This window comes from Podarcis melisellensis, assembly GCF_964234715.1.
Source record: "Podarcis melisellensis genome assembly, chromosome: 2".
NCBI lineage: Eukaryota > Metazoa > Chordata > Lepidosauria > Squamata > Lacertidae > Podarcis > Podarcis melisellensis.
In genome coordinates this window covers 19684208-19699323 of record NC_138529.1, presented here as the reverse complement: position 1 = coordinate 19699323, position 15116 = coordinate 19684208, and the positions used below count along the sequence as shown (strand labels likewise).

General features: G+C 45.1%; 1 protein-coding gene across 1 annotated transcript; it reads left to right on the top strand.

The window, feature by feature from the left end:
- The first annotated feature begins 496 nt into the window (after positions 1 to 496).
- On the top strand, positions 497 to 15092 carry LOC309362868 (protein Njmu-R1). The gene is made up of 10 exons (XM_081898842.1): positions 497 to 722; positions 2200 to 2277; positions 3388 to 3513; positions 5807 to 5949; positions 6608 to 6663; positions 7479 to 7598; positions 9367 to 9431; positions 9568 to 9704; positions 11208 to 11311; positions 12799 to 15092. The coding sequence occupies exons 1-10, from the start codon at positions 580 to 582 to the stop codon at positions 13051 to 13053; spliced, it is 1227 nt and encodes a 408-aa protein (XP_081754968.1). The 5' UTR covers positions 497 to 579; the 3' UTR covers positions 13054 to 15092.
- Positions 15093 to 15116: the final 24 nt, after the last annotated feature.

Here is a 15116-nt window from a genome sequence, read left to right as displayed (position 1 = left end):
AGTTGGCCACGACTGGACCTAATGGTCTGGGGTCCCTTTACCTTTAAGGAAAAGTGGGACATTCCGGGATCAAATCAGAAACCTGAACGGCTTCTCTAAATCAGGGACATCCCTGGAAAATAGGGACACTTGGGTCTGAAAGCAGGGGTCAGCAAACTTTTCCAGCAGGGGGCTGGTCCACTGTCCCTCAGAACTTGGGGCGGAATATATTTTGGGGGGAAATATTGAACGGATTCCTATGCCCCACAAACAAACCACAGATGCATTTTAAATAAAAGGACACATTCTACTCATGTAAAAACACGCTGATTCCAGGACTGTCCGCGGGCCGGATTTAGAAAGCGATTAGGCCGAATCCGGCCCCCGGGCCTTAGTTTGCCTACCCATGATCAGAAATTTTGGGGGGGAGACGCGCTCTACCGATGTGGTTAGCGATAGCATTACATTGGCAGGAACCTAAGAAGCGAGCTGCGCGCATGACGGAGCAGAATAAGGCGATGCACTGTACGGCAACAGGGGGAGCTGATTTCCATTACCCTCTAAACCCGGGGAGGAAAGAGGGAAAAAGGGGCCAGCAAGATGTTGCCTTCCCTCCAGGAGTCCGTAGACGGGGACGACAGAGAGCTGGAGAGCAGCGAGGAAGGGAGCGGCCTGCCGGAGGATCGGAAATCGGAGCGCAGCAGCAACAGCTACTATTGCCTCTACGGCTACCAAGGCTGCAGGTGAGGCGGGGTGGGGTGGGGAGGGGAGGGAAGCTGGTGGGCTTCGTCGCGGCGTCTCCCCACCCCCCGGTTCTGCAGCATGCATTTATAGAATAGAATTGCAAAGCTGGAAGGGACCCTGAGGAATTATCTAATATCCCATGCGGGAATCGAACCTGCAACCTTGGCAGCATGCTCTAAACAACACTCTTCCCCTCTCGTCCTTTGTGGCCCCTTATTTCAGCGCGGCGTTGGGGAGGCTTGCGCCAGCGGCTGCCTTCAATGAATTAGGCTGATCTTTTTTTCTCTCTTTAAGAGCTATCGCCCTTCCCCACATCCTATGGTACTGAACTCCATTCATCCATTCCACTCCACTTAATTAAAGTCTTAATGCTTTCCCACAAAGCCGGCTAAACTAGCAGCCTCCGCTGGGGAGAGGGGTGTGAAGTAAGCCCTACTCCGCATAATCAAATCATCGACATTGCCCCACCTTGGACATGACGCCCCCCCCCGCATCATGTGATCAATTATGCAGGGCAGGGCTTACTTGACACCCACACACCAATATTTTATTCAAGTTGGCACCCCTCTTTCCCATTAACCTGCTTCCAGATCGTTTTGTAGCTGGATATGCCAGGGATTGAACCTGTGACCTTTTCCATGCAAAGCATGTTCCCTTCTCAAACTCACTAATACAGTGGTAAAAGTAAAGGACCATTAGGTCCAGTTGTGACCGACTCCGCGGTTGCGGCGCTCATCTTGCTTTATTGGCCGAGGCAGCCGGCGTACAGCTTCCGGGTCATGTGGCCAGCATGACAAAGCTGCTTCTGGTGAACCAGAGCAGCGCACGGAAACACCGTTTACCTTCCCACCTGAGCGGTACCTATTTATCTACTTGCACTTTGACGTGCTTTTGAACTGCTAGGCTGGCAGGATACAGTGGTAGCTCGGGTTAAATACTTAATTCGTTCTGGAGATCCGTACTTAACCTGAAACTGTTCTTAACCTGAAGCACCACTTTAGCTAATGTGGCCTCCTGCTGCCGCCGCACCGCTACTGTGCAATTTCTGTCCTCATCCTAAACCAAAGTTCTTAACCTGAAGCACTATTTCTGGGTTAGCGGAGTCTGTAACCTGAAGTGTATGTAACCTGAAGCGTATGTAACCCGAGGTACCCCTGTACATAAAGCCACCCCTCCAATCCCAATTCCAAATATGAACTGAAACAGTGGGGGAAAGAGGGAGGTCCCACTGTTGTGCCGGGGTGCGATAGCAAACCTTCTCAAAGCAAACAGCTAGCCAGGATCTGTTCCTGCTTGTTCGGATGAGCACCCAGAATGATTTGCGAAATGGAACATGTCTTGAGTCAGAGACCTTTCCCATTGTTGTTTTCTGGGGGCCTCCTCTTCTTCTTGCAATTTCTTTGGGGGTTCGTGGTTATATGATTTGTGTGTTTTTGTAGGCATGTTCATAACTGATTAGATTCCCCCTCCTGCCAGGTTGCACCAGGGTGTAGACAGCGATGATGGGAGCCCAATCAGCACAGCAGCTGAAACTCCGTCTTCTGATGATTTCAGGTAAACCACCATGGCAAACCCATTGAAATCTTCTGAACCCTTCTCTGCTAATTAGAATTTGCATAGCTGTGGCGTGGAGGGATTCTAAAAACTGGACTGAATTCTTCTGAGCACTATGAACTTTCTGTAGTGGGACATTTCCGTAGTATGATGAGGTGGCAACAAAAAGAAGAATTCTTCATTTGGTGGGCATGCTTAGGCTAAGAGTAATCTAGAACAATCTTGCCCCCACCTAGTGCTCTCCAAATGTTTTGAGCTACAGGAGTTCTCCAACCTTTTTGGGCCCTGGGGACATGTTTGGAAATCTAAGAAACAGTCATGGGGACCATAAAATATCCATTTAACCAAAACTGGTGATGCTCAGAACACTGTCCCACTGCAAACCAAGCAAAACAGTTGCACCCCTCAAAGCAAATAAAAAGCAGATCAAATAAGCAGGCCACTCCCCCAAATAGTCAACCTACTTCCAACCAAACAACAAGGGGGCGGGGGAAAGCAAACAGACAATAAAAGGTAAAGGGATCCCCGTCCATTAGGGACGCGGGTGGCGCTGTGGGTTAAACCACAGAGCCTAGGGCTTGCCGATCAGAAGGTCGGCGGTTCGAATCCCCACGACGGAGTGAGCTCCCATTGCTCGGTCCCTGCTCCTGACCACCTAGCATTTCGAAAGCATGTCAAAGTGCAAGTAGATAAATAGGTACCGCTCCAGCGGGAAGGTAAACGGCGTTTCCGTGCGCTGCTCTGGTTCGCCAGAAGCGGCTTAGTCAAGCTGGCCACATGACCCGGAAGCTGTATGTCGGCTCCCTCAACCAATAAAGCGAGATGAGCACCGCAACCCCAGAGTCGGTCACGACTGGACCTAATGGCCAGGGATCCCTTTACCTTAGCAGGCTTCTTCATCACAGCCTGGCTCTGCACCAGAAGGAGCATATACTCTACCGCTGGTCTTTCGTACCGACTAAGGCTATGATCCTAGCCATTCCTACCTAGAAGTAACTCATACGGAATTCAGTGGGGCTCACTCCCAAGTAAGTGGGGTTAGAATTGCAGCCTAAGTGGCTAGTCGAAAACTCTCTTAGTCAACAGTGTGTTTTGTTTTCATTTATGTAGTCTCTCCTTGGTGGACTCTAACTTACCGGCCGAAGCAGAGATGGAGCTGCGTAGCTTCGTTGCCAAACACCTTGCCAAGGGAGCCTTTTTTGAAGGGATGGGCAATGTTGTATCTGTGGAGTTGAGGTAAGAATCCACATGATTCTCTCCGCACCCTGGTGCCAAATTTTTGCAGGAACAACGTGTTATGATTGTGACTTCTGCGCAGCCTTCCTTTTCCTCCTCTCGCCCCCACCTTTCCCCAGCTCTGCTGCAGTTTGCCAGGTGGCATGTGAAGAGATTTTGGCTTTCTAAGGAATCAAATGGAAAACAGAGTACATGTGGGGACGGAGCCTCCGGTGGGAGTTTTCACATTGGCTGTAACACGTAGCAACAGGAAATGAATGACTATTTTGTTAATAATAAGCGGTTATCATGTGTCAGATCATACATAATTAAGCTAGCATGGAAACTTAGTTTTAGTCTGAAGGCAACTGCTGGGAAATATCATTCCTTTCTTCTTGTGTCTCTGAAATTTTTGAGCTTTCAAATTAAAATTGTGATATTAGGGGCAGCTCTGCTTACACTGCCATGGTTATATTTTCTTGCCAGTATAGTGTGCCAAGAGTAGCAGGCGTAGGAATCCAGAATGCATACAAGCCATGACTCATATTTTAAACTACCTGGGGTGTCAATGTCTTTTAGAGTGTAGGATAGCTAAAGTTATAATGGTCCTGGTGATTAAAAGCAAACTGAAATGCATAATCTTCACTAAAATCTTGATTAGAGTAGTACATTTTATAAGTGTGGCAGCAATCCAATCCTGATTTACTTCGGAATAAGCCCCGTTGAGCTTAGGGAGACTTATGAGTAAATGAGGGCTGATTAATGAAGTCTTAGTTGATTAATCAAATGGATTTTAATCAATGGACAGTGCAATTGTATCTACTCAGAAACAAGACCCATTGAGTTTGGTGGAGCCTAAACAGTGCCTGCCAGTGACAATTTTTAGAAGTACTTGTTCAAAACAGTTGACATTAAAATGAAAAATGCATTGTCGGGTCAACTAGTGATGCCATTTTAGCTTGTTAAAATGGTATTTAATCCATTAACGTAACTAAATAATTGTTTAAATGTGGACCGGGCTACACACACACACGTCAGAAACGGGGGGGGGGGAGTCCCTCCTTTCTGTCTAAATTGCCAACAAGCCCAGCCCCACACCCATCTTTCCCATGCTCCCAGAAATGCCTGGATTAGAGGCAAGTAAGCAACAGGAAGATAATTGCATCTGTCATTCACACAAACCTGTTCTGGTCTCTTTTCCTCCCATTTCTACAGCTCAAAGCCTAATTTGTCCTTTTGTCTCTGGCTCCCTTTGATCTCCAAAAGCTGTTTTCAAAATGCATGCCAAATAGAAAAGAGAGGGTTATTATCAATGGGGTAGCGAAGGATAGGATAGGGACTCACAGGAGCTGAATGCAAGGAAGAATAGATAAGCCCTTAGCCTGAGAGCCATGAACAGCTGGCTCTTAAGCAGTTGGGTAAGATCTCTTAAATTGCTTCTGTGCTTTTTCCCTACGTGTAATGGTTATATGGGGGTTGCTCGTGCGTAAGTTGCTGCCACTCCTGGCTAGGTAGCCTGGTTAAACCTTTCCTGGCTGGACAGCCCTTCATTTCGTGGCTGTTTGGTCGCTAGCAGAATCCGTCAGTGGGCGTTTCTTGAATTTCTTCCAGCAAAGAAATTCTTTGACGCCCAGTCTACACCTACTTTCCCTGCGCGGAAGTCTTCTGCGCAGGGTGGGTGTGGGTAGTGGAGGACCTGTGCTCTCCCCGCTGGTCTCCGGCGAAGAGTCCTGGAGCCCTCTCTCCGATTCCCCCATCCGCCCCCCCTTTATCCCTGGTGTTACGCTGATTTCCTTCCCCAGCAGCTGAGTCCCCTCTCTCCCTGCTTGGTCCTTCTTCGGCATCGCTTGGGAGCCCTGCCTCCACTCCTGGCTCCGATGTCAGTTCCCTGACACTACGTTTCTATTGCTTTTGTGTTTTATTTTGTAAACCTGCCCTGCGATTTTCAGATAAAGGGCGGTATGTAAATTTAATAAATAGTAATAATTCTATGGTAGACATTGCTTTGTTTTAAAAATGCCCAACTTGGCTGTATCTAACTCCATTAAGACATCACCTACAATTTGTTTACTCTGAAATGCAGAGTTAAGGGAAGGGTGATTTTTGAACTCTTGGGGCAAATTCTTGAGGTACAGCGAAGAAGTTAATGGAGGCATAAAGCAAGCTGTATTGACACTAGATTGAAGTGGCTGGGTAGAATCAAGGCTCTCAAGCAAGTGCTAGGTTTATAATGTGATCAGCGAGTGGACAGATTATGGTGAGAGATAAAAGAATAAAAATCACTCTGTGATTAATTCAGAATTTCTCTTTTCAGTATTCCAGAAAGCCGAGTTGGTTGCTATTACTGCCTCTTCCAGCCAGAAAAATGTACAGAAATGGCAAACGCAGAATTGAGCAGCTGTCCTCTAGACTACGTGATCTGTTTTTTGGGAGGCTCAGAGAAGGGACTTGAACTATATCCTTTTATCTTTGTGGATGTGTGTGTAAGAGGAGACTATGAGTGGAACAGTCATTTTTTTTTAAGTGGGTAATACTGTGGTTGCTTCACTGAATTCAGCCAAAGAGGACAGCATGCAGACCACAGCATATGTATGCCCTGATCATTCTTTTGTGGTTTGGGCTATAAACATCTGAGAATACTGGTTTTGTTTTGCTTTTTTTTAAAGTAGGCCCCATTTTTCCAGGGTTGTATTTGGAAAATAGAAGGCAAAAACTTTTCAAAAACCAGGCTGAAAGGATTCCCCCACCCCCCCAAAAAGGCTGACCAATATATTTTCACATTTGAAAGTAATGACTTCTTAGTGCAGAAAGAACATAACAGATGTGCAACGGATCCACAAACTCTATTTCAATCTTTTCCCGAAAAACAATGTACAAATTTCTTCAAGCCCCATGTACCTAAATCTATATAGTCTGGTTTATCATACTTCTGATGGTGCACATCTGAAGGTGTCGTCTGCTCCTTGAATTCAACAATTCCTTGAATTAGATGCATTTGGAGGGCCTTTTTGTCTTTCCACAATAGTTAGAAGTCAAGGGCTGCAGAGCCTGAACCTTAATCTCAGAAAGACTTCAGATGCTTTAGCAAACACATTGTTTCCTTAAGAGTTTACATTCAGACTTGAGCTTGACAGATATGTTCAGGACCTGAAAATTAACCTGGATTTGGAGGTAAGCGTTGATTGCTGTTGGTTTATGTGGCTCTCTGTTCAGGGACGTTCCAATTTTGACTTCAGAGTTAACTACGAAAAACCTACCAACCTTCATTGGAATATACTGCCTGGGATTTAAATAGCTACGCAATGGCTTCTAGGTTCTTGTGCTGGGCTTGCATTTCTGAAATGCAGCTTCCCCAGAGTGAAGCCACTTCTGCATCTTGGGGGAGTTTCAAGATGCTATGTTTGTGATGCTGTGTGGAGGTTCTGCTATGTTAAAGGTAAAGGACCCTTGACAATTGAGTCCACTCACGAACGACTCTGGGGTTGCAGCACTCATCTCGCTTTACAGGCCAAGGGAGCCAACACAGTTTTCCCAGGTCATGTGGCCAGCATGACTAAGCCGCTTCTGGCAAACCAGAGCAGCGCACGGAAACGCCGTTTACCTTCCCACCACAGTGGTGCCTATTTATCTACTTGCACCAGTGTGCTTTCGAACTGCTAGGTTGGCAGGAGCTGGGGCCGAGCAACAGGAGCTCACCCCCCGTCACGGGGCTTCGAACCACAAGCTTCCGATCAGCAAGCCCTAGGCTCAGTGGTTTAGACCACAGCACCACCCTACATGTGCCTAAAGTAGCTCTTTGGATTTCCACCATTATGTTGCTTTTGCTGAGCTGTTTGATTCAAGATGACAGCTGTTGTCAGCCTTGCATGATTTGGAATTAAGAATGTTAGCTGCAAGTTCCATGAGCAGAGATTGTCAGGAGTTGTTCAGCTGAACTAAACTTCACGGTACCATGTAAAAGTTTCACTCTTTTCAATTTGTTGCAGCAAGATAATCTGGAGACTTGTGTTAAGCCTCTCTTAGCAACTTGGTTTGAGGATTCAATCTGTCCTATTCAGAGAGTGGTGAAGCTTTTCCAGGAGAAACTTTCCTTTGTGTTACATGCCGTGAGTACAGTTTCACACATCCCAGAACGACTTTTCTGTTCAACTCATTGCTTTTTGACCGTTTGCAGTTGCAGTTCTGTTTGCACATGGAAATATAACTCTGTCAAAGAGAAAAGCCCATTAATAGTGGTTTAGTTTATTGCTGAATTAGCCATGGTGCCCAAAGTAGTAGAAGTAATTATTATTATTTATTTATGCCCCGCCCTTCTGGCTGGGTTTCCCCAGTCACTCTGGGCGGCTCCCAACAGAGTAATAATAATAATAATAATAATAATAATAATAATGCGATCAAACAATAAAAACTTCCCTAAACAGGGTTGCCTTCAGATGTCTTCTAAAAGTCAGATAGTTGTTTATTTCCTTGACATCTGATGGGAGGGCATTCCATAGGAAGGGTGCCACTACCTAGAAGGCCCTCTGCCTGGTTCCCTGAAACCTCACTTCTCACAGGGAGGGAACAGCCAGAAGGCCCTTGGCGCTGGACCTCAGTGTCTGGGCTGAATGATGGGGTTGGAGATGCTCCTTCAGGTACACTGGGCCAAGGCCGTTTAGGGCTTTAAAGGTCAGCACCAACACTGAATTGTGATAGGAAATGTACTGGGAGCCAATGTAGGTCTTTCAGGATCAGTTTTATATGGTCTCGGCAGCCACTTCCAGTCACCAGTAAGTAAACCTCAGTCTTAAGCATAGGATGGACCAGGTGTTTGGACCATTGATCAGGAATGTAGGTTTTAAAACGGGTTGGCACTTCTCTTGTTCAGTAATGCAAGGTGAGATTAAAATTCCCACTTTAAAATGTTAAATCTCGCGTGATGACTCATACAACTCTTACTTCTTCTACTGCGAATGAGGTTTACTTTTACGTGCTTAACAAAGACACACAGCCAAAGACATATCCATTGATTTTTAGAGAGAGGAAACATCCATTTGTCCTTAGAGAGCAAGAGAAACAGCTTCTCTACAGATGAGAGAGAGTCTGGTAGTGTCAGAGAAAGGGAGACAGCTAGAGCGACGAGGGGGGAGAGAAGCAATTGCAGAGAGCCGCAAGAGCTCATTAGCAGTCTGTCATCCGACTCGGAGGGGGAAATAGGGAGTCCCCAGAACTAGCTACTTGGAGAACAAAGGAAATAGGAGGCGTGCCCTGCACCGATGGGAATGCTGGGGAAAAAGACATCACAAATATTCAGTGGAGACATCTGATTGAGTTAAGCATGGACGTGTTTGTTTGAACTCTTGTAACTGCTTTGAACTTTTAGTAATAAATCAACAAGACAGAAATGGCTGGGAGGGAATCTCTACTAGTTTGGCAGCAAACACTCCTTACAGGTAGGCAGAGTATTGAGTTTGGACCCGGATGATGTGAGATTGAAATCCTGCTTCGCCAGGAAGCTCCCTAGGCAGGGGACACTAGCTTAATGGTCACCATATACCAAATAAGCCATGTTGTAAGGATGAAATAAGTGGATTGGGGAATATTTACTTTGAAGAGAAATTGTGTTGGTTGCCATCGTGTACTTGACTGTGCAGAAGTAAATCCCACTAGATACAGTGGGACTTAATCCCAGGTAAGTGGGTGCAGGACTGCGGCCTAAGTCTACATCAGGTGTGACTTGCTGGAAGTTGTTGGGCTTTAGCATCCCTGACCACTGAGCATGCTGGCCGTGGCTGATGGAAGTTGGAGTCCAGCGATATTTGAAGAGCCGCAGGTTAGCCACTCCAGTCTACCTCATTATTCAGAACACTGACATTATAACTTTCCCGTTTCAAGGCTCTGAGTTGCACTCCAGTTGAAGTTAAAGCGCCCGATGAAAGGACAAAGAAGGATATTAACAGGTAAGAGAAAACCACCCGTTAAGATTGCCTTTCCCATAGGTAGCTTGGCTTGTTACACGGCAGCTGCCTTGCCCTCTCCCCGTCTTGAGCTTAGTGATGAACACTTAAAAAAAAAACCACGCACATTCTTTCTCAGGTTCCTTAGAGCTGCAAGCCTTCAAGATCTTGTCCGGGAAGCCACCATGACTTCCTTGTGTATTGCAATGACCGAGGAACGACACACGCCGGTGGTGATTGACTGCAGCGGGCCACAGCCTCAGTTCCACAATGCAGGTGAGATTTGCAGGCAAGAGAAGTTTCAGGCATGTTATAGGCAGTGTCAGTCTTCAGAGCGGCTAGCAATGGAAAATGCTTGTAGTCTTCAATGTTGCTTATTGCTCTATCACTTACTGCAATATTGCTCTGAAATGACACTTGTTTATTGCCACAAGGGTGATCCGGACACACAATCTGGGGTGCGGAGTTAGTCTATCGGTTTTGTCCTCCAGTTATCCTATGCTTTAGATCACATTGCAAAGCTTGGGTTGTCCAATGGTCTTCTTGTCACGAGCTGTCATTATGGACCAAGGCTACGGTTGTGATTAAATTGTCCCATGTGCAGTTGTTTTCTAATTTGTTGCTTTTTAAGAAGCATTGGCAAATTGTCAGGCTGCTGGACTGCAGTGCAGGTTTTTTTGTTTTGTTTAACCCAAAACAAATTTAGAATAGTGAAAGATCATGGTGTATTTATCTTATTTTTTAAAATGGTCTTCATGGTGCACTTTTGACTTGGAGCTATGCTATGTAGCCACAACATAGAATAGGGTTTCCATATGTCCAGAATTTCCCGGACATATCCTGAATACAGTGGTACCTCGAGTTACAAACGCCTCAGGTTACAAATGCCTCAGGTTACAAACTCCGCTAACCTGGAAGAGTTACCTCAAGTTGAGAACTTTGCCCCAGGATGAGAATGGAAATCGTTTGCCAGCGGCGCAGCAGCAGCAAGAGGCCCCATTAGTGAAAGCATGCCTCTAGTTAAGAACAGTTTCAGGTTAAAAACGGACCTCCGGAACGAATTAAGGTCGTAACTAGAGGTACCACTGTACTGCAGTCAGAAGCAGCGTCCAGGCGGAAATCGCTAAAATATCTGGGAAAATAACAACAAATGGGTCCAACAACTTTGGCCAAAAACCCCCACAAAAAACAGTAGCGCTTGAACATCACAAGACCCTTCTGGATCAAACCAAGGGTCCTTCTAGTCTAGCATTGTCATTCTCTCATTGGCCAAGCAGATACCACCACAAACAGCCATCCTATAGTGTTGCCCCCAAACAATGGTTTCCTGTGCCGTAGTATTTTCCCAGTTATAAATATGCCAGATAAGTTCATCTACTTACATGGCACTCACGAGAGAGGGCAGTTGGCCTTCTCGCACCATCCTAAGGCTATGTATTCTGCATGCTTCCATTCCTGGATGGCTTAGTTGGTAAGAGCATGGTGCTAATAATGGCAAGGTTGCAAGTTCGATTCCCGTATGGGACAGCTGCATATTCCTGCAATGCAGGGCATTGGACTAGATGATCCTCAGGGTCCCATCCAACTCTACAATTCTATGATTTCTAAGAGGTCAGCACTTGCCTCCCCTCTAGCAATCACAAATGGCTTTTCATATATTATTTTCTTACATCGTACTGATCATGTTTCTCATGTTATTTACAGTGCTTATAAGGAGAAGACACACCAGCCCTTTGGAAATTCCTATAATACTTTGTTTTACTTCCAAATATGTCTCAGGTAGTGACAAATTCTGTGAATACTGGATGCAAGCATTTCTCAATGGCTCCGAAGGGGGGAATCCATTTCTCTTCCGACAAATACTGGAGAACTTTAAATTGAAGGTAACACATTATTGTTATACAGGCAGCCCCCCATTTATGTGGGGGTGATGTTCTGAGGCAACCACCCATTTAAGTGAAATGGCCTGTATTTGAAACACCATTGAAAAAGCCTGCAAACACCCTTTTCTGCCCCTTTTTGTGACCTTTTGGGGCCTCTTCTGGTGCAATTTACACATGCACATTTCAGACACCCCTAAAATGGTCACTGCCTGTACTTGAGTTGGTGGAAATATTATAGATTTCTGGATACCTTCACACGCTGCTTATGAATTGAGGATGAATCTCGTTCACTCTGGCAGGGTTGGGATGGCCCTAAACAATGAGCCAGTTTAGCCAAATAACTTTGGAATCAAGACACAATCAGCATTCACCTGAAGTAACAAAATTCTTACTGGTTTTTTATATCCCTGGATTACTCCCATTCCATAGACTTGAATCTCTGTGTTTTAGCATACATTAATCTGCAACCAGATACTATGAACAGAAATTTTTGTATAGAAGAAAACGAACTGTATGCTCTAGGTAAGTACCGTAAAGGTGGCAGCAATTGCTGGGTGTAATAGAATGAAATTTAGACTGTGATCCTATACCTACTTACCTGTCCTACTGAAGCTGAGAAGACACACATAGGATTGTACTGTCATGCACTTTTAAGTCTTGCCGATTCCAGTAGGAGAGAAAAGCTTTATTCTCTCTGGAAACCAGTTGAGGCTAAAAGTGCTTAAAATGGATTGAGCCTGTTGCTTTTGAGGTCACTATTTTCAAATTAAGGATAAGCTATTCCTACGGAAGGGACGCGGGTGGCGCTGTGGGTTAAAACACAGAGCCTAGGACTTGCTGATCAGAAGGTCGGCGGTTCGAATCCCCGCAATGGGGTGAGCTCCCGTTGCTCAGTCCCTGCTCCTGCCAACCTAGCAGTTCGAAAGCACATCAGAGTGCAAGTAGATAAATAGGTACTGCTCTGGCGGGAAGGTAAACGGCGTTTCCGTGCACTGCTCTGGTTCGCCAGAAGCAGCTTAGTCATGCTGGCCACATGACCCGGAAGCTGTACTCTGGCTCCCTTGGCCAGTAAAGCGAGATGAGCACTGCAACCCCAGAGTCGGTCACGACTGGGCCTAATGGTCAGGAGTCCCTTTACCTACGAAAATTCTTGTTTACTGATCCCAACGCATATATTGGTATGGTATAGACAGGATCCCTGAAACAGCTGCATCTGTATGTGCGTTGGTACACAATCAGTTGCAATCTATAAAAGCATGATTGGCAGTCATATCGAGCAGCTGATTTGCATGGGTTGTCAACCCTGCCCCTTTGCTCTGAACAGCTGATCTTGTGCTATTGCCAGTGTTCATTCTAGGCTGCGTGCACAGAGTCCCCGTAGAGATACTGAGGGAGGAAATGTCCGCAAATTGCCTGTTTGCATGTATAGTTTCTTCTCCATCTAAGAGATGCACATGACCAATAAATGTTCGCTGCTGTCTTTCTAGGCCATACAAGACATCAACAACCTGAAGCGCTTCATCAGGCAGGCAGAAATGAACCATTACGCTTTGTTCAAGTGCTACTTGTTTCTGAAGAACTGCGGCAGCGGAGACGTCCTCCTGAAGATTGTGAAAGTGGAACACGCCGAGATGCCGGAAGCCAAAAACGTAATAAATGTCCTCGAGGAGTTCATGAGAGAGCCGGTTTGTAACATAAATCCTTCTCCTGAACTTGGGGCTACTTACACATTGCAGAATTAGTGTGTCTCTGGGAGAGAAGGAAATGTTGCTTTTCAAAGTACCAGGGGCATGCTTTGCAGAGAGCTGCACTTGGTTCTAATTCCTCGCAACATTTGATCCAAATGTTCAGGAAAAGGCACACACCTCTCAGATTTAAAGTGTAAACTGTGAGCATAGACCAACAAACCAAGTTTGTAATGAGCCTTAAAGTAGCCAGAAGGTGGAGAAATATTCTGAATCCTCATTTGTGAAGTAGAATTGGCTGTTTCATTTGTACTTAAAAACTTTGGACGATTAGAGAACTCTTGCAGTTCCTCTCTTTTGTGGGAAAAGAGTTCTCTTTCATTAACTTATTATGTGAAAGCTAATTACTTTCTTTTCTTACTTTGGGAGTAGGAGGTTATATCATTTGAAGTCTTCCACAACTGGACCAAAACCGCATTTTCATGTCAGTGATGGTGTTAGGGTTACCTATTAAGAAAATAGTTAATTAAAGCAACCCCAGTGGATCATGATTCAATATTCTGATCAGGTTTAAGAATATAAATTTAAGAATATAAATTGATGAACGAATGATCACATATAACACTTAAAAATTATAATATTATATTATCATTAACTGTACTTTACCTGCAGGTCCCAGGGTGTGTTACAAAAATCAGAACAGATTACAGTGAAACAATCCAAAAACTTTCTGCTTCGTGCTTTGCTTGCTCATCACAATTTGATAACTGATCCAGAATATCTTTGTGTAGAGTTTCTGAATGCATTTGCTCTGAGGTTGTGACTGCAAGACTGTAAAAGCCAAGTACCTGGAAATCTGTGCAGACAACCGGATTTTAAAAAAATGAAATCGGCTATTGCCACCTTTCTCCCAATCCCCTGGAGTTAAAATAAAATAAAATAACCTGGGGTTGTGAAATGAGGGAGCCCTTTAAAAGGTAACTTGTTTGTGGAGGCTGGCGCCACTGCTTTTTCAAGCTCTGGGGTGTTTTGAGATGCAGTTTGAGGATTCTCTTAAGCAGCAGCTGAGATAAAATTTCCCATGCATGTAGGCCTATTTATTTATTTATTTAGACACTAGAATCCTTGCCACCAGACATTTGGCCTGGGAAGGTGGGAGTGTATGTGGGGATTAATCCAGTCCCCGCCGCACAACCACACTCGTCCACCTGAAGAGCTAGTCAGTGGGAATATAGCTTCTTAAAATCCACTACATACACACAACTCTGTTGTACGTGTTTCTGCAGTGCACCACCTGTGATATATATGTGTGTGTTTGTGTGCAGAAGAGCGATTCCACAGGTGTATTCGCCCCATACTGGATAGAAACACTCAGTTTTGGCCAGATATATCTAGAAACTGCCTCCGTTCTCGATTTGCCTATATTTCGTTTAATGGAGAAATGTATCGCGAGAGGTTCAATCATTTTTCACTTTTCTTTAAAACAGGGCCACTTCTAGTTTTCACCTACTCTGGGGGCACAGTCCTTCAAAAACACATTTCCCCCTCCCAAAGGCCCAGATTCAAGAAGTTAAATTTAAGTGCCGTAATGGGCGCTGTGTATAATATACACAGAAAATCGGCAGTTTGCTCTGACCATCCGCTTGTAAAGGCAAGGAGATCTGTTAGGGGGTGCATGTGCAAAAACTAATCCAGCTTGGAGCAGCACAGTTAACAGTCCTGTACTGGGGGGCGGGGGGGTGAGTTTTCCTAGCCTGTGACTTGCTCTTAGGCAATTCTAGCGAGCGATCTGCATGTGGCCTCTTACGTTTAAGGATGGATGGCCTCTGCTAGAGCTTGGTCCAAAAGAACCAGGCTAAAGCAATATCCGAATCCAGATTTCAAGACTAACAACACACCTGTCGAAATAGCTGTTAATTATAGTTGCAATTGTAAAATGTGGACAACCCCCCCGCACACACAAAAAAACCTATACATGTCGCTTTTATTTATTTATTTTTGGCATGTTTATATCGACCACCGTGTTAATAAAAAGAGAAGAAGCTGAACAGTAAACCTCGAACAGAACCCGTGCACAAATAACTGTTAGAACAAAACTATAAAGTATGTACACCATAGAA